The following is a 25,000-nucleotide window of genomic DNA, read 5'->3' on the forward strand; positions in this document are numbered from 1 at the left end:
CTTCAGGTGGGTTTCACGCCAGTTTCCAGTCCCGAAATGGGACTGTACGGATCTGAGGTTTATTCTGGACTTGTCCCGTCTGGACCCTCTGGGTCTTTTGCCCCTCCTTTCAGAAGACCACTCTGTCCCAGGTCCAGCTTCTTTTGGACCCGGTGGCTTGGATGGTGTCTCTGGACCACCGTGACTCATATTAGCACGTCCCGATTCATCTTGGGGTTCAAAGACTGGCTCAGTTTTGTCGTGGGGCGACAAGCTTACCTTCATTGCCTTCCATTCGGCTTGAATCGAGCACCTCATATTTTCACATGCCTTACCTGGGTCGTGGTAACCCGCTTGTGACTCCCGGGTCACATGTTGGTTACTCGAATAGCTGTGTGGGAGTCTGAACTTGCCTTTACTGTTTTACAGCCAGGTCGGGTCTGGTTTTGGCAGTTCTTCTGGTTTCTTTGGGGACCACTCTGCCACTCTCGCGATCACTGGGTTCAACCTCCAGGGGCCTTGCATCGGCTGCTGCGTCGCCGGCTTCCTCTTCGGGTTTTTCGGAGTTTAGTGTCTTAGCGCCTACCCGAGCCCTCGATCGATGTGTATCGTGCGGCGCAGGTGGAACCGCTGCAGCTTGTGTTCGGGGTGGATGTTACTTCCACTCTGTTTTACAAGCTTTCTCGTGCGTTGTCTCGGTGGGTGGGGGACGCGCTTTGGGTTGACCTGGTTTCCATTCTTCCCTGTTCCAGGGCTCGGGTCTTCCAGGTCATCCACATGATTATTCGGTCCCGCCAGCCTGCAGTCTATCCTCGTGCCCATGACGTTCGCAAATTTGCAACTTTAGCTGCCATTTTTGGTAATATGTCTTGGGCTGACGTTTGGGAATCATTTAACCATTACTTCATCAATGTTCCTGGTCCTAGTTGAGCGTGTGTCGCTTTGGGTCACAGGTTGCAGCCAGTTGTCTCGACTTCGAGTTGAGGTGCAAGTGGCAGCTGCCTCCTCAAATCCTTCTTTTATTTTTCTGTGGTTAGGTAGCTCCAGGGAGCCCGAGGGGCTCTCCACAGAAAACCAGTGTTGAATGTAATGAAATGCCATTTTATGGGTGAGTCCTGGAGGCTCCCTTGCAACCCTTCCTCCCTCCTGTAGGCGGTATTCATGTTTTTTATATTCAGCCTCAGGACTGGGGTGGGGGTGGATGGCTGGCGTGGGGTTTTGGGGCTTCCCCTTTCCCTCCCGGGGGGGGGAGCTGTGCAGACAGCAGCATGGCGGCAGTTGTGACGTCTTGCTTGTTTGCTTGGTTTTGGATTGGGAGTTCTGCTTGATAGTTCAGCTTTCGGTAGCAATTTTAACCAGGTGGCATTTGTTTTGGGATGCCTACCTTTCTGGGTGCCTAACCCGGTCGATGGCAGACATAGAATTCTTCCAACCACAAGGGGGTTTCTATAGGCCATTGCTCCTCGTGTGTCTCTGCGGGGGCCAGGTTGTGGCTCGTGATCCCCCGGTAGGCATAGTAATTGACCGATGCCACGGTTTAATACATACATATCAGCCCGGTAAGCTCCGGGGAGTCTCCGGGACACCCTGAAAATGGCATCTCATTGCATTCAATGCTATTCGCCTATTTTAAACAAATAGGCGAACATGAATGCAAATTCAGAGCCACACCTTTTAGGAGTTAATTGTTAGAGAAAATGGTCATACCCTCATTTGGCATTATGGCTATGCCAGTTAAGCTGATCAAATTGTATAGAGTATTATTAGTTTCAAGCATGTTTAATATGAGTACAGTGGTACCTCGGAATGCGATTGTCCCTGTATGCGAGGTTTTCGGAAGGCGAGGTGTATTTACTCCAAAAATTTGTCTCAGAAGGCGAGGGTTACTTCGGGAGGCGAGTTTGGACGCGAGTTTGTTGATACGCGTACAGCCGACCTAGCGCGTTCGTCGCCCCTCCGCCCCTCAGTTTATTATTGTCTCGCGCTCAGTGACTACCCCCACATCAATTCTTCTCGCGGATTTTCAGTGTTTTGTTGGATTTTTGGTGATTTGTCTATACAATTTGTTATTATATATCTCACCATGGGTCCCAAGAAAGCCAGTGGTAAGGATAAAGGCCAGAAAGCTCATGTGAGGATGACAATAGAGGAGAAACAAGAGATCATTCGGAAGCATGAGAACGGTACACGTGTTGTTGAACTTTGTAGGCAGTACAACAAAGCCACATCAGCAATATGCACTATACTTAAGAAGAAAAATAAGATTATGGGTGCTAAAGTGGCAAAAGGAGTAAGAACATTAACGGCACAAAGACCACAAATACTTGAAGAAGTGGAAAAGTTGTTATTAATTTGGATACACGACAAGGAGTTGAGGGGTGATAGTGTTTCGGAGGCCATTATTTGTGAGAAAGCCAGGGTGTTGCACGAAGACCTTCTAAAGAATACCCCTGCAACGAGTGATGCAGATAAGAAAGAGTTTAAGGCAAGCAGGGGCTGGTTTGAAAAATTTAGAAAGAGAAGTGGTATCCATAGTGTTACAAGGCATGGGGTTATGTGATGTGATTATGGAAGGGGACTCCCCTTCCAAACAGTAACTCCTCTCCTCCTCCCCCCTCCTCACCATCTTCCATACGCCTACAGCACTCGACAGCAAGGTAAGTAATAACTGGAACACAGTTTTGTAGGTTTATTTAGATGAATTAGGTAAATTAGGTATAAAAATTTAGTTTGATGTGGGGTTTTTGGGGTAGTCAAGAACGGATTAATTCATTTCCCTTTATTTCTTATGGGGAAATTAACTTCGGAATGCGAGTTTTCGGAAGGCGAGGCGTCTCCAGGAACGGATTAAACTCTTATTCTGAGGTATGCCTGTATGTGATCTTATCTTGAGATGATTTCGGGGCTTTTTTTAGTGTCCCCGCGGCCCGGTCCTCGACCAGGCCTCCACCTCCAGGAAGCAGCTAGTGACAGCTGACTAACACCCAGGTACCTATTTTACTGCTAGGTAACAGGGGCATAGGGTGAAAAAAACTCTGCCCATTGTTTCTCGCCGGCGCCTAGGATCGAACCCAGGACCACAGGATCACAAGTCCAGCGTGCTGTCCGCTCGGCCGATCGGCTCCCCATAATTGATAAGTGTGCATACTATTTTAGGCTTTGATGCCTTCTTTTAATCATTACTTAATGTTTTAGGCTCGAGCTAATCTGTTGGATGGGATGATGGAGTCGAGTGAGGGTTGCAGCTCGGAAACAGAGGAGGATGAGGTAGTTGGTCATCATTACTCTCAGCTTAGGTCCATGCATCGAAGTAGACGAAAACGTAAAGGTAATTACATTTATAAGTTTCTATTATTTTGCAGCTTAGAAATTAATGTTAAATAATTATAGAGATCAATTAGTACATGGTACAGATGACCATTTGTATAACATTGATTATTATTGTCATATGTTACTATGCTATCTTTTCCAGGAGTTGATATATCATTGCTGTGCACTCTGGTAATAATTAACTTTCAGAGAGATTATCATCACTAGTGTTAGTGCCTGTGTTTTGATTGAGAGAAGTGTTGTCAGTGGGCTGATGTACACCAGTCCATTACCCTTACATTGCTAGTGCTAAAGAGAATTATCACAAGTGCACTTTTGTAGCCGTTGTAAGTGGCAGGAGACAAGTTCCCTATTGGCTTAGTTTTGATGGTGAAACACACTGTTAACGTAATTAACCTGTGGGTAGTGTGGTAGTGTTCAGTTATTTTAAGAAATTAGTATTAAGTTCCACACACTTTCAATTAAACTCCTTTCCCCATACTACTATCACAATTCAATTATACGACTCCCTTATTCACTTAATAATTCTTGACACATCTCAAGGGTAGAGGTGCCCCAGAGAATTTCATCTTTTAAAAATTTTGATGTAGTAACCCATAGCGTTCTATGCCCTCTAGTGACTTTCATTTGGGCAGGACAATGCCTGACCACAAGAGTTTGATGTCATAGTGGAAGAGTTTATATCCTCTGGTTATTGTCTCGGCCACTGGCGTGTCAGTGTCTTGTTGTTAACTCTTTTTGGGAACTCATCCTGGACTGTTGCAAATGCCATAAGCAATTGCAGGTCTTCTGTGAGAAATTCCCAGGTATTACACCAGTCCTCTCTCTCTCTTTTTTTCCGCAGATGGGCATAGGAGAGGAGGACTTCTGACTCTTAATGGACTTGAAATTTTCCATTTCACAAGCTCATCTTAAACCTTACCCAACTTCTTGTTTTTACAGGAATATTACTTCCTAATTTGTTTACAAATTAGCCCCCCCCCCCCCGAATTGTTGTTGGGTGAACAGAGGTGAATAGTTAAGGATTGGTGCCCAAACAACTCCCTCTGCACAGTGTTGGAACCTAGGTAAAATCTCTCATGAGGCATTAGTCCAAACAAACTGCCACTGCTCCATAGGAACTACGAACACTGCTTGGTTCATGGACAGGAGCATTGAATAAGGCAAGTGAGCAGCTGGCCAGGCAAGAGCATGTATTACAGGCCCACAAAACACACTCAAATCTATCAGTGAGTGTGTATTTGGCCATTCAAAGGTCACCATTTTAGTAATGGGTGTGTGTGTATGAGAGAAGAGTGTGTCACGTGGTAACTTTACCTAAAGAAGTCAGGTCGAGAGAATATGAAAGGGTTAATGACAATACAGTGTTTAGTCTCAATAAATTATGGAACATTATGTAGTAATTTTTGAGATAAAGTTATAAATAGCAGCAGGACAACGTAGAGGCTGGAGATAGCAAAGAGCCACAGCAGGGCTGTAGAACTCGTGAGACTAGCACTACTGCTGGAATTGTTGCTATAGGAGAAGAAAAGATATTTTTTGCTCAACCAATACAATAATCTGAGGAAGCTTTGTACCTGATATGACACTATACCTGATATCTACTTTGATATACTATAGTGTAGTAGTTTAATTTGTTAAAGTAAAGCATATGCAAACTTTTTCTGTTTAGCAATTGCCGTTACACTCATTCAAATTTAAGTTCTACATTACTTCTTGCATTTGTTTATTTCAGCTTCTGTGGCAGGTGATGGCCTTAGAATTTGTAGTTGCTGGAGGAAGTCATTGGTTGTCTTTTGATCCATATTGGAGTTTGATTCCTGGTCCAGAGGATTTTTCTCTCAAAATGGAGTTTTCTTATTCACTGTCCTAGTATTTGCTGGACTCTCTTGCTCCTCCGGGGATTCATTTCTAGGTCTTGTTTATGACTTGTAAATCCTTCCTCCATTCCCAACTCTGTGCACGTTTTCCATTGTCTAATCTTTCCCCTAGCTTGGCTCCTGGACTCTCCTTAGTGTTTGCTTTAATATCAGTATCATGCTTATGAACTGCATTGCAAATCTTTTCAGTTCAGATCCACCTCCACCTCCTTGACTTCATTTTAGTTGGAAGGCAAACCCCTTTTTTTCCATGCATAAGTGGCAGCTCAGAGACTTAGTGGAAGAAACTTGGCTATGTGTCTAAAGTCCTTTCTTGGAGACACTTTTTGCATGGCAGTCACCTGTGTTATGTTGGCTCCTGCCATTCCGTGTGATATTGGAACATAGCAGGTCCTTGTCCAGGTGCCTAGGTTGTGGTGGACTACACAACTTTACCCACTTAGCAGAGGTTAACCATTTTTTCTATACTGTGTATGAGATTATCTGTGAGCTTGAAAAGATGATCTTGGGAACATAAGCTATTCCTAAGATGTTCACACTGATCACAGTCACTGTGATAGACTTCTATGTAGCTCATTGTGTCTGCTGGCTTGCCATTTTGGATTTTTTCCAGGAGTCTGATTGGTCGCTCTCTCTCATGGTTTGCTAACCAGTTTTCTTTCCTCCGTTTAGCAGGGAGTAGGAAGGTGGTTTTGTGAGTTTTAGCTATATTGGGTGCTTTCTTTCAGCCCCTCAATCTGGTGTTTCTGGTGCAATCTACGGCTCCAGTACAGGTTTCTGGAAGTTTCATGTTCTTCAGACACCTGGATGGAATAGTAGTTCTGGGACCAGATTCACGAAAGCACTTACGCAAACACTTACGAACCTATACATCTTTTCTCAATCTTTGGCGGCTTTGTTTCCAATTATTAAACAGTTAATGAGCTCCGAAGCACCAGGGAGCTGTTTATAACAATAACAACAGTTGATTGGGAAGTTTTCATGCTTGTAAACTGTTTAATAAATGTAACCAAAGCCGTCAAAGATTGAGGAAAGATGTACACGTTCGTAAGTGCTTGCGTAAGTGCTTTCGTGAATCTGGCCCCTGGTATGCCTGTAGCCCCAGCCCAGCCTCTAGAGTTGCCATAACAGACAGAAAATGGTGTACTAAAACACTCAAATCTACTCTAACCAATCAACCTAGGATATGTTTGTGAACTGCTATAATATATAATACCACTTTATTTGTCCGTTGGGAGTTTTGACATCAAAATGTGGTGCATTGTTCGAGAGGACAGGTGGACCTTTTTCACCCCCTTCCCTGTGAGGTGGAAGGGGTTTCGTTTGGCTGCTCATGAATGAAGAAGTGAGCTAGCAGGTATCCCAAGTGATCTGGGCTGCCACCTGGTGGCAGTCAGGCACAATATCGTTGGCATATATATATATATCACTACAACAGTCCTTTGCTTCATTACTTTTGGGTGTCTAATTTTCCGTTAACAGTTGCTTGTTTTGTTGTGCTTATGCTCTCTGGTGTTTCTTTCCTTGATTTTGAATTGATATATGATCCTTGTGCTCTTCTTGCCTCCTAGAGAGCTCAAGACTGGTCCTGGCTCCCGATAGGCAAGGGTGGATCTTGGAGATGTGGTTCATCGCCCTAAGATTTAGCTGGACCAGCACTTAGCTCGAGAAGCTGCTGAAGCCCCCCACCAGAAAAGGGCATTTCATTACATTAAAAATTTGATATTCTTTTTATGGGGATTTGGCTCCCTGGAGCTATCGGGCTAGTGTGATATATTAGACCGGCGCATTAGTCTAAGGAATTCGACCTACCAGGGACCACGAACCAGAACCTGGCCCCCTCAAAGAGGTTTCAGGGAGCAATGGCCCCCTGGTAAACCCCCTGTGGTTGGGTTTTTTCCTTATCTGCCATCGATTAGGGTTAGGCACCCAGAAAAGTAGGCATAACAAAACAAACCCCACATGGTAAAAAAAGTACAACGAAAACTGAAAAGAGAGGTAGAACTCCCTCCAATGCAGACGAGGAGTCACAATAACGTGGCTGAATATGTTGACCAAACCACACACTTGAAAGTGAAGGGACGACGACGTTTCGGTCCGTCCTGGACCATTCTCAAATCAATTGTCCAATCCCTTCAATCCAAGGAAACAAGCAAATGTCACACACCACTGCTGCATCGCTCGTCTGCGCAGCCCTTCCCCTCCCCTCCCCGGCTACTCAACACTCCAGTTTGTTAGCTAATGTGGTCCGGGGCAGATGTCTGCCCTGGACCACATTAGCCAGGTCTAGTTTGGGACTCTCGGACTGCTTCCATGTCTCTCCCTTCGAAGGCATTGCTGAGGCTGTGGTCCCACCTTTGGCTGTTTCTGGGGGGGGAGGGGTGAGTCCCGGGTCACTCGGTAATTGCTTGAGCAGTTGTGCAGAAGTTTGAACTTCACCGTTCTGGTCTACCTGCTGGGTCGAGTTTGGCTTCAGCGTCTGTTCTGGTTCCTTCGGGGACGCCCCTTCCACTTCTCTTGCGATCGCTGGGTTTATACTCTGGGGGCCTTGTGTCGTTTGCTGCGTTGCTGGCTTCCTCTTCGGGGTTTTCGGGGTTCAGGCCTTGGCTCGTACCCGAGCCCTCGCTCGATGTGTTCATGGATGCGTCATTTCTTGGCTGGGGCTTTGTGACCAGTGCTCACCAGGCAAGCCAGGGGCGATGGGGTCAATCTTTCTGTTGGGCACACAGCACGATGCGGGAGTTTGTGGCAGTTTGAGTTTGGGTAACTTGGGTTCGACTATCCAGCTCCATTCGGACTGTTCTCTGGTGGTTCATTGGCTGAACAGCGGGTGTTTTCTTTAGTCCTTGCCTCTTTGGGGCTGGTCACTTCGACAGGCTCGACTGCTGGATTCTCTGGGTTTGGCTCTTCATTGTTGTTCATATCTGGGGAGTGTCCAACATCCTGGCAGATGGCCTTTCTCGGTTCATTCCTCTGTCCACGCAATGGACGGTCGACGCCGACTCCTCCTGTTGGCTCTGCCTGATGTATGGCCTCCCGGATGTGGACCTCTTCATGTTGGAGTGGTCTTGGCGTCTCCCGATCTATTTGGTGCCCTTCCCCGACTGCGAGGCTGTCGTGGTGGATGCCTTTCGGCAGAACTGGTCAAGATGGGGTTACCTGTACCTCTTCCATCCAGCTCAGCTGTTGCTTCAAGTTCTGGCTCGGTTAAAGTCCTACCAGAGAAGAGTAGTCTTTGTGGCCCCTTGGTGGCCGGTCCAGCCTTGGTTCCTGGCGCTACTTGCTCAGTGTGCGAACCAGGGATGTTTTCTGTGGCTCTGCCTCTTCCAGCGGGTCGGACCGGTCCGGTACAACTGGTTCGGTCTTCTCCTCCGCTCTTCGCATCTGGTCTTTTTGAAGCAAGATTATCACCATTTGTGGTGGCTTCGTTGATGGTGTCCCACTTGAGAACTTCATCTCGACATCAGTATGAAGTTTTCTGGCGTTCTTTCTATCATTTTCTCTTTTTAGGTTGTCTTCTATTTCTGATGCCTAATATAGTGGCCCCCACCGTTTATGAGTTTAATCTGTTCCCAGAGATGTTTCGTAACCCGAAAGTTCACAACCCGAAACAAATTTTCCCATAAGAAATAATGTAAATTTAATTAATCTGTTCCACACTCCCAAAAATATTAACACTCGCGCTCTCGGCGCTCAAAAAAAATCAATACCCTAGATGCTTTCGGCACTTCGCGCCCCTACGCGTAAGACCGAAAAAGTGTACACTCTTTTGACTGTCCTGACAATAATTGAAGGCGCACGTATTTAAATTTGGTATCACTGTGTTCGCAATGAAATTGTCTATAAGAGCATACCTATAAAATGCCGCCCAAGCATAAGGAGTATCAACACCAAATAAAAAACTATGCAGATCACTCGCCGAGAGCGCCAAACAGCAACAAAATGTTTCCACTCTCTTAATGGTTGCGAAGCCTACAGTTGTCCTACATCGCTAATTTTGGTATCATTGGGATCGCAATAAAATTCTCTACACGGACATATGCATATGAATGTTTAATATAGGTAATTGCCCACCCGCAAGAGTGAGGGAAGTGGAGAGTAGTTAGCCGCGAGCGCACTGGCGAAAACACAGGGGGGAAATCATGCTTGGAAAGTTTATACATTTATACGTTTCCTGACCCTACTTTTCTATGTACGTATTTCTTTTTTATACCAATGTGTTCGCAATAAAATTTTCTATAAGATGAAATGTATAACATTTGTACAAAGCATGTGTAAGAGAAGCGCCAAATATCGAACCACGTCGCTCAGTATGCGTTCACGGCAGAAACGAACGCATTGTTTTCGTTCGTTTGATGTTTCTCATGTTTATACTTGTTGAAACATTTTATAATTTGTATGACAGTGATCGCAGTAAAATTCCCTACACAGACATATACATAACACATACAAATATTTCCCACGTGTTGGATATATCAACGGCTAAAGGGAACCCACTGCCACACGGCCGCCACACCCAGAGCCACACCCGCCACACCCCCAAACATACTTTGTGTTTTTTTTTTTTTACTCATAGAAGTTTATGTGATATAATATTCATTCTGGTACCAAAAAATTCGCAAATAAATTCTCTACAAAACGTATATAATACAACTTCTTATAGATGATAAAAAATTCCAAATAGGTGTACTTACCCTGTCTATGTTGATTGAAGATCAACAGTTGAGCATTTTTTCTTCACTCCACCATCTTCAGGCTTCTGATCCTGAAGTTGCTCATCTGATGTTTCTTAGGTGGAGTGAAGCTGTTGCCGGTGGTTATTTTTTCTCCACCCAAAATATCTTTCTTCGGTGGTACCTTGTGTAGCAAGGCGCAGCGCACAGTGCCACATCACAAGTTTTACATCCATATATCACGTCCCTCCTTTTGCCAGACTTGTAACAAACACGGCATCTTTTTTTTTAGCCAAGTGCACGAGTTCATGCGTCAACTTGTAGTTGAGACGTTGTTCTGAATCTATAATTCTTGTATTTTTTGGATTCACTGGAAGAATATTGTCTTCTACAGGAACCACCAAACTTGTAGTAGAATCTTCTATGAAATCAGAAACATCAAGTGGTTCTATGTCCTCAATGTCCATTTCAGAATTTGTGGTTGATGAGTGGGCTTTAGGTGTTGAGGTGAACAGAGGACGCCTAGCACCAGATGGCCCGGGTGTTGAAACTGCCGCGTCAGCAGGAGGAGCTGCGCTGGCATCTATGTCGGGAACATGTGGTATACTTGTTGTTGTTGGCCATTCCTTGCTGTTCCACGCCAATAAGGCTTTTATTCCTACTGCGTGAAACTCTAATAGTGTTAGTTTTTTTGTATCTGTTGAGTAGTGGTTATACAATGCGTATGCATTGTGCATGGCCATTTGCAGAAAATAGAAAGTGATCTTCTTGGTCCATTTGTGGGTTTTTCTTGCAAACTCATAATATTTGACCATTTGATCAAAATGATCAACACCTTTCATGAACTTATTGTAATCCACTATGGCCTTGGGTTTGTTCATTTTCACAATTTCTACTCCAGTTCTCCCGTCACCTTTACGAACGCGTTTCCTGCGCTGTGCTTGAGTAGTGTCGGCATTGTGGATATTGGTGATGACAGAGACGGGGCGCTTGTCCTTCCAAACTATAACAAAGGTGTTATCCTTACGCATGTATACGGTCGTGTCGGTTGCCATTTTACCCTTTACAACTTGTTGCAGATCCTTGGGAGCGCCACGTTGTAGTCTAAGTGTGCCACATGTGTAAACATGTGGAAGAACTTAGAAATGTGTTGGAACCGAGCAGACGACATAAACAAGTTGAAGAATCGACAATGCCACATCTGATTCGTCTGCCAGTACATCCTCATTGTAGGCATCTTCACTATGCCCATCAGTATGCACAGGGCCAAATATCGGGCCATTTCTTTCACCGACACTGGTTTCCACGTTTTTCTTGCTGACTCAGCCATGAGATGTATGACGTGTGTGGCATGCAAATTTGTTTCATACTCTAAGTATTCAACCACTGCTCTAGTGAAAAATAATTGTAAAAACTGCAATGGAGTAGCAGGTAGTGGAATTGTTAGGCCAGGGGTTGCAGTAAAGTTATCAACGATGGGAGGAGTATTGCTACGATTCCACTCATCACCCAGCCTAGCCCTCTTTGGTACCGGACACGTGCGGTCACCGCGTGGCGGGGCTGGGGCTTCTTCTTCACTCTCATCCTCACTCTCACTCGAAATATCTTCATCACTTGAGGAAACCTCATAAAGAACATCATTTTCCGGTTCGTCAGCCTCCAAATCATCATCAGAAGACCCTGAAAAGGCTTCAACAACGTCGGGAATCTTGGATGGAGTGAGATTGACCCCACGATACAGATCGAAAATCCTGGCGATCTCTTCTGCTTTCCTAGATTTCCTACCTTTGTTTTGCGTTCCACTGCTTGTTCCTGGTGCAGCATCCATGTTGAAGGTATTGAATGGGTTTTAGGTACACGAGAACGGAAAAGGAACGGAAATAAATGCGTAAAACGGGTCACGTTTGCCGCGAGAGGGGAGCACAGTGTGGGCACTTGGCGTGTCAACAAAACAATGGGCCGACCACGTGACTGGGTAGGCCGAGATGCCATGTGTTCGGTGAGGGAGAACGGGAATTTCATGGAGAACAATCTGAGAGTATCCCCATCCATTTCGGTTAAAAAATGGAATTTATAGAAATATTTTTTCGATTGACGAGAAAAGTAGGCAGTTATGCGGAATCGTAAGAAAAACCAGTGACGAGTTATCTCTACTCGAAAGCGCGAAAGTGTTAACTTCAAAATACTTTTCTTACCTATCTTGAGGTTATCTTGAGATGATTTTGGGGCTTAGCGTCTCCGCGGCCCAGTCCTCGACCAAGCCTCCTTTTTGTTACACACCCCCAGGAAGCAGCCTGTAGCAGCTGTCTAACTCCCAGGTACCTATGTACTGCTAGGTAACAGAGGCATCAGGGTGAAAGAAACATTTTGCCCATTCAGGACTACGAATCCGAAGCGCTGTCCACTCAGCTGTCAGGCGCCCTAATACACACAAATATTGCTATAGTATATGCAAATTATAGCTTACCTTTATTGATGACACATGTTGGTGTATGGGAGACAGTGTGGAGGGGTGGTTGTGGCTCACTGCTTGCTTGTCTTACTAAGAATGTCTAAAGATATATGTTTACCCTACATTTTAACACCTGTCTGTAGTGAGACACATTGTCATTAATAAGGTCAATGCAGCGGCCTCCTGAAGCTTTATCTGGGTGAGTCGTTTCAGCAAAACTTTGCAGTTCTTCCCATATTGCACACATTTTCTTAATTAATGAGGAGGGACATCCTCTACTGCTTCCTCCTCCCCTGAAGATTTGTACTGCCTAGCAAGTTCAACAACCCATGTACCATTTTCCATGTTTACAAATGATCTCTTATTTTTTTCCTCTATGGTCATGCTCACATGTGTTTTCTTAGGTTGAACCTTACCACTGACTTTCTTGGGACCCATGGCATGATATATAATAATTACTTTTAAGTTCAAAACCCAAAAGAGCCAAAAAACAATGACATTATTTACAAAGAATTCATGCGCGTTCGTCACTAAGCAAGAGGCACTGGTAAACTGAAACGCAGGTGACTGTGCCACCAGGAACCATGCGCTAGGCTGCTCATACGTGTATCAACAAGCTACGTTACTCGAGGCAAAGCTCGTAGGTCAATTCACATTTTACGAAGAAATTGGGTCTGTAACCCAAAAAGTTTGTAAAAAGGGGCATTCGTAAGCCGAGGTGTCACTGTACTGTCGCCTCATATCATGTGGTTCTGGTGGAGCTGCTCCAGGTTGTGTTTGGGGGTGGATGTCACTTCTGCCCGTTTCACAAGTTTTCCATTGTTTTGTTTCACCTCCGGCCTGCTTATGCACCGTCTGACCCAGTCCTGGTTCTTGGATAGAGTGCTCCCCTATCATTCCTCTCTTCGGTTTATGGTGGCCCCTTGGGTTCAAGATTGTTTTTCCAAGGCTCTGTTTCTGTTGGCATTGGCCTCTGGGGGTTTGTTCGGTGAGCTTCATGCTCAACTCCGGCGCAGGGGTTTCTGCTCTTTTGGTCCTGGTGGTTGGTTTGTTCGGTGAGCTTCATGCTCAACTCCGGCGCAGGGGTTTCTGCTCTTTTGGTCCTGGTGGTTGGTTTGTTCGGTGAGCTTCATGCTCAACTCCGGCGCAGGGGTTTCTGCTCTTTTGGTCCTGGTGGTTGGTTTGTTCGGTGAGCTTCATGCTCAACTCCGGCGCAGGGGTTTCTGCTCTTTTGGTCCTGGTGGTTGGTTTGTTCGGTGAGCTTCATGCTCAACTCCGGCGCAGGGGTTTCTGCTCTTTTGGTCCTGGTGGTTGGTTTGTTCGGTGAGCTTCATGCTCAACTCCGGCGCAGGGGTTTCTGCTCTTTTGGTCCTGGTGGTTGGTTTGTTCGGTGAGCTTCATGCTCTACTCTGGCGCAGGGGTTTCTGCTCTTTTGGTCCTGGTGGTTGGTTTGTTCGGTTGCAGCCTTCTCCTTCTTTTCTGGAGCAGAACGAGACGGCAACTTTCCGGAGGGATCCTTGGGTCATTGATGCTTGGTTGGTCAGGCAGGGGTTGCATCATGTGTTGTGTCTTCGCCGTTATCTGGGTGTTTCGGGTACGGTGGCTGGGGATGCGTTTTGGGTTGATCCGGTTTCTTTCGTTCCCAGTTCCAGGGATCGGGTCTCCCAGGTTGTCTGTATGGTTATTAAGTCTAGCCAGCCTGTGGTTTATCCTCGTGTCCATGATGTTAGTAAGTTTGTTGCATTGGCTGCCGTGTTCGGCAACATGTCATGGGCTGATATTCGGGCACGGTGATTTTGGAGGTCCAAAAGGGTCCAGGCTGCCCGTTACTTGATTAACGTTCCTGCTCCTGAGCGTTCCTGTGTTGCTATGGGTTGCAGGTTGCAGCCAGTTGTCTCGACTTCGCATTGAGGATGTGGAGGCCGCCTCCCGGGTAAGTCCCTCTTTTACCTCATCTTTGGTTATGTTGCTCCAGGGAGCCGAAGGGGCTTCCCCACAGAAAGCCAGTGTTGAATGTAATGAAAATGGCATTTTCTAGGGAGCCCCGGAGCCTCCCTGGCAACCCTCCCTCCCTCCGGTAAGCGGTTTTCACATTGATGCTTAGCTTCTCAACTGGAGTCTTGGGGTAGCCGGCGCGGGAAGGTCCGGGGCTCCCTCCTTCCCCTCTTGGGGAGGGGAAGGCTGTACGGATGAGCGACACGGCAGTACTCACCTAATTGTACTCGCCTAATTGTGCTTGCGGGGGTTGAGCTTTGGCTCTTTGGTCCCGCCTCTAAACTGTCAATCAACAGGTGTCCAGGTTCCTGAGCCTATTGGGCTCTATCATATCTACATTTGAAACTGTGTATGGACTTAGCCTCCACCACATCAGTGTGTGAGTGAGTGTGTGACAGTGGTGTGTGACGTTTGCTTGTTTCTTTTTAATTTGAAGTTCTACTTCTCTTTTCAGTTTTTCGTTGTACTTTTCTTACCATGTGGGGTTTGTTTTGTTATGCTTATCTTTCTGGGTGCATAACCCCGGTCAATGACAGATAAGGAAAACCCCCAACCACAGGGGGGTTTTTCTAGGGCAATTGCTCCCTGAAACCTCTCTTAGGGGGGGACCAGGTTCTGGCTCGTGGTCCCCGGTAGGTCGAACTCTTTAGACCAATGCCCCGATCTAATATATCACACATTAGACTGATAGCTCTAGAGAGCCTCCGGGGCTCACCCAGAAAATGGTGTTTCATTACATTCAACACTGGTTTTTAAAATTTACTGCATGTTGATGGGAAATATAGTATGCCTCTTGAGCACGGTCAGTCAGGGGGGTACCTGACAGCTGAGTGGACAGCTGATAGCTGATAGTAGTCATAACTACTATCCCCTACACCTGACTTTCCTCCTCAGCTCTCTCTTGCCTATTTAATGCCTGTCCCTACCTGTCCTCATCACAATCGACTTGAGAATGGTCCAGGACGGACCGAAACGTCGTCGTCCCTTCAATTTCTAGTGTGTGGTCTGGTCAACATACTTCAGCCACGTTATTGTGACTCATCGCCTGCGAGTGGACAGTGCTTCTGATTCGTAGTCCTGAGGTTCCGGGTTCGATTCCCGTTGGGCGTGGAAACAAATGGGCAGAGTTTCTTTCACCCTGATGCCCCTGTCTGCCTAGCAGTAAATAAGTACTTGGGAGTTAGACAGCTGCTACATGCTGCTTCCTTGGGGTGTGTAACAAAAAGGAGGCCCTGGTCGAGGACCGGGCCGCGGGGACGCTAAGCCCCGAAATCATCTCAAGATAACCTCAAGATAAAGTCATGAAACTGAGTTTACCATTAGTATTAGTCAGTGATGCCATAGAGAATAATTTGTCTTAGATAATTTAGTTCAAAACCTAACAGGGTTTAGTAGACACCCATCCCACTCATCTGAAAATGCAAGAAGTGATGGTGTTTGAGTCCTTTGTGGACCCTCACTTGTTCGTCGCTTCTTTTGTTTTTAGATTCGTGGGTTTTATGTCTAATATTTAGCCACATTAGCCAGGGGCCTCGTAGCCTGGTGGATAGCGCGCAGGATTCTCAATTCTGTGCCGCGGGTTCGATTCCCGCACGAGGCAGAAACAAATGGGCAAAGTTTCTTTCACCCTGAATGCCCCTGTTACCTAGCAGTAAATAGGTACCTAGGAGTTAGTCAGCTGGCTTCCTGGGGGTGGAGGCCTGGTCGAGGACTGGGCCGCGGGGACACTAAAGCCCCGAAATCATCTCAAGATAACCAAGATTATTGCTGAATTGCATTAGTGCATTATATTGTGTCAACATCCTTTGTGTTGGGTTAATCAGTTCGTAAGAAAGAGATACACATAAGTAATAGGGAAAATATAATGAGTTATAATTGAAGAATTTGGTGTTTATTGTACGGTACAGTACAATATATTATAATACACTTCAATTTATATAAATTGAGAAGTAGACAATTTTTTTTAAGTACTGTACTGCACACTTAGGCATTTTCATTTTGTTTTTGTTAATAATGCTTGAATTGGAATATGACTGTTGGAATAATTGTGGTTTGTTGCTTTTCTTTTTCTAACAAGTTCTCGGAGGTTACAGTACTGTGATAGTGACAGTGTTTACAGTACTGTGATAGTGACAGTGTTTACAGTACTGTGATAGTGACAGTGTTTACAGTACTGTGATAGTGGCAGTGTTTACAGTACTGTGATAGTGGCAGTGTTTACAGTACTGTGATAGTGACAGTGTTTACAGTACTGTGATAGTGGCAGTGTTTTACAGTATTGTGACACTGATGATGGGTACAGTACTGTGACACTGATGATGAGGGTACAGTATTGTGACACTGATGATGATGGTACAGTATTGTGACACTGATGATGAGGGTACAGTATTGTGACACTGATGATGAGGGTACAGTATTGTGACACTGATGATGATGGTACAGTATTGTGACACTGATGATGAGGGTACAGTATTGTGACACTGATGATGATGGTACAGTATTGTGACACTGATGATGATGGTACAGTATTGTGACATTGATGATGAGGGTACAGTATTGTGACACTGATGATGATGGTACAGTATTGTGACACTGATGATGAGGGTACAGTATTGTGACACTGATGATGATGGTACAGTATTGTGACATTGATGATGAGGGTACAGTATTGTGACACTGATGATGATGGTACAGTATTGTGACACTGATGATGAGGGTACAGTATTGTGACACTGATGATGAGGGTACAGTATTGTGACACTGATGATGAGGGTACAGTATTGTGACATTGATGATGATGGTACAGTATTGTGACACTGATGATGATGGTACAGTATTGTGACACTGATGATGAGGGTACAGTATTGTGACACTGATGATGAGGGTACAGTATTGTGACACTGATGATGATGGTACAGTATTGTAATACTTATAATGATGCTGGTTCAGTTTTGTGATAGACAAATTACTTAGGTATTTATATTCTAATTGTTGTTTACATTGGTAATAACAACATTTCTACTAGACTTGTACCTATTAGGGTATAAGACCTAGACCTATTAAGGTAGTGCAGTTATATGTTAACGACTACTAATCAATGTTTATTATATTTAGATTATCAAGTCTCCCTGTAGAGTTACACATCTACTAATCAACTTTCTCGTATGTTTTGTCACAGGGCTCGGCCAGGCACAATGGTAGGAATTTTTGTGTAATGCAAGGCTGACATTTGCATGTGTTGTGATGGCTGTCTCACTGGCTTGAATAGTGTGTGTGTGCATTGACAATAATATGCGGAATGTGTATTTTAATATGTAGCATTGAAATAGAACCAAATGAAGAATGTTGTGACTTGTTTTTAAAGCACTCGGAAGGCTTAGATTTGCGTTCTATTACCATATTTACATAAATCAAAGACATTGACATTACAGCTTTACTGGCAAACTTTACTGACAACATGAAAGTGAGTTAAATACTGATGAAGCATCTTAGTGGAGGAATGTGTTGCATTGTTATTTACAGTACTTGGAGGGAACAATGAACAAGAATTTTTAAAGATCAAATTTAAATATATAAGTTAAGAGTGATACAATACATTTGCACTGTTGCAGCAAATTGACATCTACAGGTTTTAGTAACGCTGATAATTGCGTGTAGGATTCTTAACAGTATAATTTACAAAATTATACTGTTAAGAATCCTGTAGTCTGTAGTATTTTGTTGCTGGGTAATTAATTAAATTAATTAAATTAATTAAATTAATTATATTATATTTAATAATATTATATATTATTAATTATATATAATTAAAGTAATTAATTATAATTTTGTAAATTAAATTAATGTAAATTAAGTTGATTTTTCAGTATTTACAATTGAACAGGAATGTTATAATTGTAAATAAATATATATTTTTAAACACTAAGAAAATAACATTGCAAAGAGTGCAGTCAATCATAAAACTGAGGTGTCAGTAAATGTCTACCATTAGCAGTCATATGAGAGCACTTACGTCAAGTATTATTGCAGTCTCCGTGGTGCAGTGGTAAGACACTCGCCTGGCGTTCCGCGAGCGCTATGTCAGGGGTTCGTATCCTGGCCGGGGAGGATTTACTGGGCGCAATTCCTTAACTGTAGCCTCTGTTTAACGCAACAGTAAAATGTGTACTTGGTTGTAACAACGATTCTTCGCGGCAGGGGATCGTATTCCAGGGACCATAGGATTAAGGACTTGCCCGAAACGCTACGCGTACTAGTGGCTGTACAAGAATGTAACAACTCTTGTATATATCTCAAAAAAAAAAAAAAAAAAAAAAAAAAAAAAAAAAAAAAAAAGTCACAGCATCTTGCATGTGGATTTGTTTTGTGAGAGATAAGATGCTTGCAAAGATCTCATGAATTCTTGTTACAAGTTTCCTCTGCTTCATTGTTAATTGCTGCTTTTGTGACATAGCACCAAAGCCTGCATCATTATCCTGCCAATATAATAGTGGGAAACTATGCCTGCGTCATCTAATATCAGCTTGCACGTCTCAGCTGAACACTTTCAGCAACTTACTCGCATTATATCATTTGTTTGTTCTGCTCTTGCATGCAAGATTGTAACTGATAGCAATTCAGGGAAAACTGAACACTTTCAGCAACTTACTCGCATTATATCATTTGTTTTTTCTGCTCTTGCATGCAAGATTGTAATTGATAGCAATTCAGGGAAAACTGAACACTTTCAGCAACTTACACGCATTATATCATTTGTTTGTTCTGCTCTTGCATGCAAGATTGTAACTGATAGATGTACTCAGCAATTCAGGGAAAATCAAACCTCTCACAGCTGAATATCCGAAATACATTAGTATGACATGTCAATATTAAATGTTGTTATTTTACAGTGCTCCCTTAACCCTTTGCTGACTTATTTGTATAATTATCTTACTTTTGTTTTCTGAATTTTTCACATCAAATATACAAAAATGACCTTTAGAATTGCAGAAAATTACTAAATTAAAAAATTCTGCCATATTTTGCTAATTTTTGAAAAAAAAAAGAAAGTTGGTGATGAATCTTGAAATAAAAAGTTAAGGTAAAAAGCATTTACCTGTACTACATAACCATCAACACACTATGAATTTTCACATAATAAGTGTCACATCACACACACCATGATCACCTTGCATTACTAGCTTCAAGAATCTAATTTCTTACTTGGATTTTTACCCTCTCTCTCTTGGGATAGTGGGGATGATTCGCCTCTCCTTCAACGCCGGCTTCAACTTGCGATTGGTGCCGTGTCGTCTTGGGCCACCGATCATGGCTTCAAGTTCTCTACTTCTAAGACTTGTGTCATGACTTTTACTCGGAAACGGGTTGTTCTTCGTCCCTCTTTGTCACTTGATGGTCATTTCCTTGAGTACAAAGATTCCGCGAAGCTTTTGGGGTTATTCCTTGACACTCGTTTGTCTTGGTGTCCCCATATCTCTTACCTCCGTGTTGAGTGCTCTAAGGCCCTTACCCTCCTTCGGGTATTGTCCCATACTTCTTTGGGAGCGGATAGGCGCACTCTCCTTGCTTTACATTCTTCTCTCGTCCTGTCTAAGCTCGATTATGGTTGCCCTGCTTACTCGTCTGCTTCTTCTTCTCTTCGCTGTCTTGATGCTTTGCACCGAGACGCATACTGGGTTGCGTCTCGGTTCTGGTGCCTTTCGTTCGACTCCTGTCCTCAGCCTGTATGTTGACGCTGGCTTCCTGTCTCTCCAGGACCGCCGTGATCGCTACTCTCTTTGCTATCTTGCGCGGTCCTTGCAACATCCTTCCTCTCGCCTCTGTCGTGCTTTAACTTTTACCCCTCCTGCGGTTCCTGTTCCTCTTCACCACCTCCCTCTTTCTGTCCGGTTATCTCGCTTACAGGATTCTCTTTCCGTTCATATTTCTAATATTTCTCCTCGTGTTGTTCCTTCTGTGCCCCCATGGAGAGTCCCCCTTCCGCAGTTTTGTACATCCTTGACCCGCATCACTAAAGTTCTTACCCCTCCTACGGTTCTGAAACGCCTTTTCCTTGAGCACTTTTCTTCTCACTCGCACTCAGTTTCCGTCTTCACTGATGGGTCTAAGTCTGCAGACGATGTTGGCTACTCTGTTGTTTTTCCTGATCACACTTATATGTGTCGCTTACCTCCGGAGACTAGCATCTTTACAGCGGAGCTTTATGCTATTCTCTATGCTCTTCATCTCCTGCTCTCTCATTGTCAATCTTCCTTTGTAGTTGTTGTTGACTCTCATAGTGCCCTCATGGCTCTCGGGTCCTTTAATCCATTTCATCCACTAGTTGTCGAGATCCAGCATTGGTTGCTTCTTGTTCACAGTAAATTTAAGTCGGTTGAGTTTTGTTGGGTTCCCAGCCATATTGGTGTCTCTTTAAATGAGCTTGCGGATGCTGCCGTCAGGGAGCTGTCCGCTCTTGTCCTATCTCTCGTAAAGGTATTCCTTATTCCGACTTTTACCCGGTTATCCATTCCTCCATCCTTACCCATTGGCAGGCTTGTTGGTCGACTGTTACTGGTAACAAACTACGTTCTCTTAAAGGTTGTGTATCCTCGTGGCCGTCTTCCTTCCACCGTAACCGGCGATGGGAAACGGCTCTGGCGAGGTTGTGTATTGGCCATACTCGCTTAACCCATGGTCACTTGATGGAGCACCGCCCTGCTCCTTATTGTCCTAATTGCGTTGTCCCTCTTACGGTTGTGCATATCCTTGTTGAATGTCCTGACTTCCGGGACGAGCGTGTGTCTTGTTTTCCGACCGTTCCCCCGCGGTCACTTGTCTCTCGATAGTATTCTTGGTGACTCGGATGTTTTTTTATATCGTTTGCCTTATGTGTTTTCTGTCTCGTATTGGCGTCCTTGGTGATATTTAGCACCTCTAATTATCCCGCAAATTGATGGTGCCTACATGACACCAAATTTGATGGTGTACATGACACCAAGGTACAACCAGCTGTAGCACAGAGCTCTGTGGCAGCGGCGCCTGAGCAGGGCGCGGAGTCGGGGATGCCTGAGCAGGGCACGGAGTCGGGGATGCCTGAGCAGGGCACGGAGTCGGGGATGCCTGAGCAGGGCACGGAGTCGGGGATGCCTGAGCATGGCACGGAGTCGGGGATGCACTGAGCAGGGCACGGAGTCGGGGGATGCCTGAGCAGGGCACGGAGTCGGGGATGCCTGAGCAGGGCACGGAGTCGGGGATGCCTGAGCAGGGCACGGAGTCGGGGATGCCTGAGCAGGGCACGGAGTCGGGGATGCCTGAGCAGGGCACGGAGTCGGGGATGCCTGAGCAGGGCACGGAGTCGGGGATGCCTGAGCAGGGCACGGAGTCGGGGATGCCTGAGCAGGGCACGGAGTCGGGGATGCCTGATCAGGGCACGGAGTCGGGGATGCCTGAGCAGGGCACGGAGTCGGGGATGCCTGAGCAGGGCACGGAGTCGGGGATGCCTGAGCAGGGCACGGAGTCGGGGATGCCTGAGCAGGGCACGGAGTCGGGGATGCCTGAGCAGGGCACGGAGTCGGGGATGCCTGAGCAGGGCACGGAGTCGGGATGCCTGAGCAGGGCACGGAGTCGGGGATGCCTGAGCAGGGCGCGGAGTCGGGGATGCCCTGAGCAGGGCGCGGAGTCGGGGATGCCTGAGCAGGGCGCGGAGTCGGGATGCCTGAGCAGGGCGCGGAGTCGGGGATGCCTGAGCAGGGCGCGGAGTCGGGGATGCCTGAGCAGGGCGCGGAGTCGGGGATGCCTGAGCAGGGCGCGGAGTCGGGGATGCCTGAGCAGGGCGCGGAGTCGGGGATGCCTGAGCAGGGCGCGGAGTCGGGGATGCCTGAGCAGGGCGCGGAGTCGGGGATGCCTGAGCAGGGCGCGGAGTCGGGGATGCCTGAGCAGGGCACGGAGTCGGGGACCCCTGAGCAGTGCGCGGTGTCACAGGCACCGGAGCAGAGCACAGTGTCGGGGGCGCCGCAGCAGAGTGCGGTCCACTGGCAGAGGAAACAAACAAAACAAGGCCCCAAAATCTGTTGGTATTACAGATGGGCTACCTGTAAGCATGGGGAATCGGGAAGAATAAATGGAACATGTACACACAATCACCCTAGAAAGTGCAGAAACCTCCTCAATACAGGTAATGTACCAAAAGCTGTGAATTCTTTCACCCAGAAATTTGCAAGAACTCTTTGGACAGGAAAGAGTGCTTCAATGCTGAATGCCCAGCTTTTCATATAAGAGGTACCAGGCGAATAAAACCGACAGACTACCACTATGAAAACAGCCACTACTCCATCAACCGGGATAATTTTTTAGCAAGAGGAGGAGGAGAAGAATGGCTAAAAATGACCAGACTCTACCACCAACTCGGTCAAATGCTAGAGAGGACGCAAACCACAGTGGCCCTCCTTACCAGAGCCTCAGATATTAACACCAATTAAAGCATCCAGCACTTCCACTAACACGATAACATCATTATATTTGCCAACATCCAGGGTATAAAAACACGCAAATCCAACAAAGTTCATTTTATAGATGGTCTCCTTCATGAGGCAAATGCAGTGTTTGCAGCCCTAACGGAAACTCACACAAAGGACTACCTTGATGGTGAAATATGGATCCCAGAATACAATCTCTTCAGATGTGATAGGAAACACCGGCTTCAGGGTGGGTCAGCCTCTACATCAAAGACACACTCATCTGTACTGAGCTGCTAAACACCTCAAATGATATGGTGGAAGTGCTGATAGTCAAAATAGAGATCCTAAATGTAGTTGTTGTCCTTGTATATAAGTCACCGGAGGCAAACCCTCAGCAGTTTAAAGACCAACTAATGAAAATAGAGCACTGCTTGGAAAACCTCACAAATCCAGCTCCGAACATCATCCTGCTTGGGGACTTCAACCTACGGCACCTGAATGGAAGCACCTGGCTAATACAGTAATATCAGAAAGAATACCAGGAAGTAGCCTAAATGAGCAGGCACATGCAAATGACCTGCTACGGATGTGCGATAGGTTTGCCTTAAACCAGCAAATAGTAGAACCAACTAGGAAGGAGAACACGCTGGACCTCATTTTCACTAATAATGATGAGTTGATCGGGAGCATAATGATTACAAATACCTGTTACTCAGATCACAACTTAATTGAGGTACTGACAACCATGGGGAATGGACCTCCCAAAACCAGTCCAGATTCCCGGTGGAGGAGATTTCAGCAAATCAACTTCAATAATAACGGATAAACTGGGAGCAAATAAACCAGGACTTCACAGAAATAAACTGGGAAGAACAGCTAGGAAATGCAAACCTGAACCGGTGCCTGGAAAAAATAAGCTCAGTAGCACTAGAAATATGTTCAAACCGCATACCCTAAGAAAAAAGAGAAAGAGATGCAGATTGGAACGGGAACGTCGTTCCTTATATAGGCGAAGAAAACGAATCGCGGAACAACTTGAGAGTCGCACCCTACCTCAAGAACGGCGAAGAAGGTTTAGGTAGAGAAATAGAAACAATTGAACTCAAGCTACAAGAATCATACAAAACCCAGGAGAGGCAAAGAGAGCAAAAGGCCATCAGTGAAATAGAGAGAAATCCGAAATATTTTTTCTCCTATGCAAAATCAAGATCAAAAACCACATCTAGTATCGGGCCCCTGCGAAAGGGAGATGGAACTTTCACAGATGACAGCAAAGAAATGAGCGAGTTACTGAGGAAGCAGTACGACTCTGTTTTCAGTGAGCCATTAAATGCACTAAAGATTGATAACCCAAATGAATTTTTCATGGATATGATACCAACATCAAATCACATATCAGACGTCGCCCTATCCCCACTAGATTTTGAAGAAGCCATAAACAGTATGCCTATGCACTCTGCACCAGGCCCGGATTCTTGGAACTCCATATTCATCAAGAACTGTAAAAAACCACTATCGCAGGCCCTTCACATTCTGTGGAGACAAAGCCTAGATACTGGCGTTATCCCTGACATACTAAAAACAGCAGAGATAGCACCACTCCATAAAGGAGGAAATAAGGCAGAGGCAAAAAATTACAGACCGATAGCACTAACATCGCACATCATAAAAATTTTTGAGAGAGTGCTAAGAAGTAAGATCACAAAATACATTGGAATCACAGCATCTCCATAACCCCGGACAACATGGTTTCAGAACAGGGCGCTCTTGCCTGTCGCAGTTGCTGGACCACTATGATATGGCATTAGATGCTATGGAAGACAAACAAACGCTGATGTAATTTACACAGATTCGCAAAAGCTTTTGATAAATGTGACCATGGTGTTATTGCACATAAAATGCGTTCAAAAGGAATTACCGGGAAAATAGGCAGATGGATCTACAATTTCCTGACTGACAGAACCCAATGTGTAATAGTCAACAAAATAAAATCCAGCCCATCAACCGTGAAGAGCTCAGTCCCCAGGGTACTGTGCTTGCTCCAGTACTTTTTCTCATCCTCATATCGGACATAGACCAGAACACAACCTATAGCACTGTATCATCCTTTGCAGATGACACTAGGATTTTCATGAGAGTTGGCAACATAGAGGACACGGCAAACCTCCAATCAGATGTAGATCAGGTCTTTCTATGGGCTACAGAAATAATATGGTATTCAACGAGGATAAGTTTCAGCTCATGCGCTATGGA

At 45.2% G+C, this 25,000-nt stretch overlaps 1 protein-coding gene across 1 annotated transcript in view; it reads left to right on the plus strand.

Moving 5' to 3' along the window:
* LOC123760856 (serine-rich adhesin for platelets) overlaps positions 1 to 25,000 on the plus strand; it is a 312,965-nt gene that overhangs the window by 274,917 nt on the left and 13,048 nt on the right. Inside the window, 3 exon segments of the mRNA XM_069329888.1 lie at positions 940 to 958; positions 10,275 to 10,307; positions 18,236 to 18,288. Of these exon segments, the coding sequence (XP_069185989.1) occupies positions 940 to 958; positions 10,275 to 10,307; positions 18,236 to 18,288 (105 nt within the window).

Source organism: Procambarus clarkii, chromosome 3 (assembly GCF_040958095.1).
Source record: "Procambarus clarkii isolate CNS0578487 chromosome 3, FALCON_Pclarkii_2.0, whole genome shotgun sequence".
Taxonomy (NCBI): Eukaryota; Metazoa; Arthropoda; class Malacostraca; order Decapoda; family Cambaridae; genus Procambarus; species Procambarus clarkii.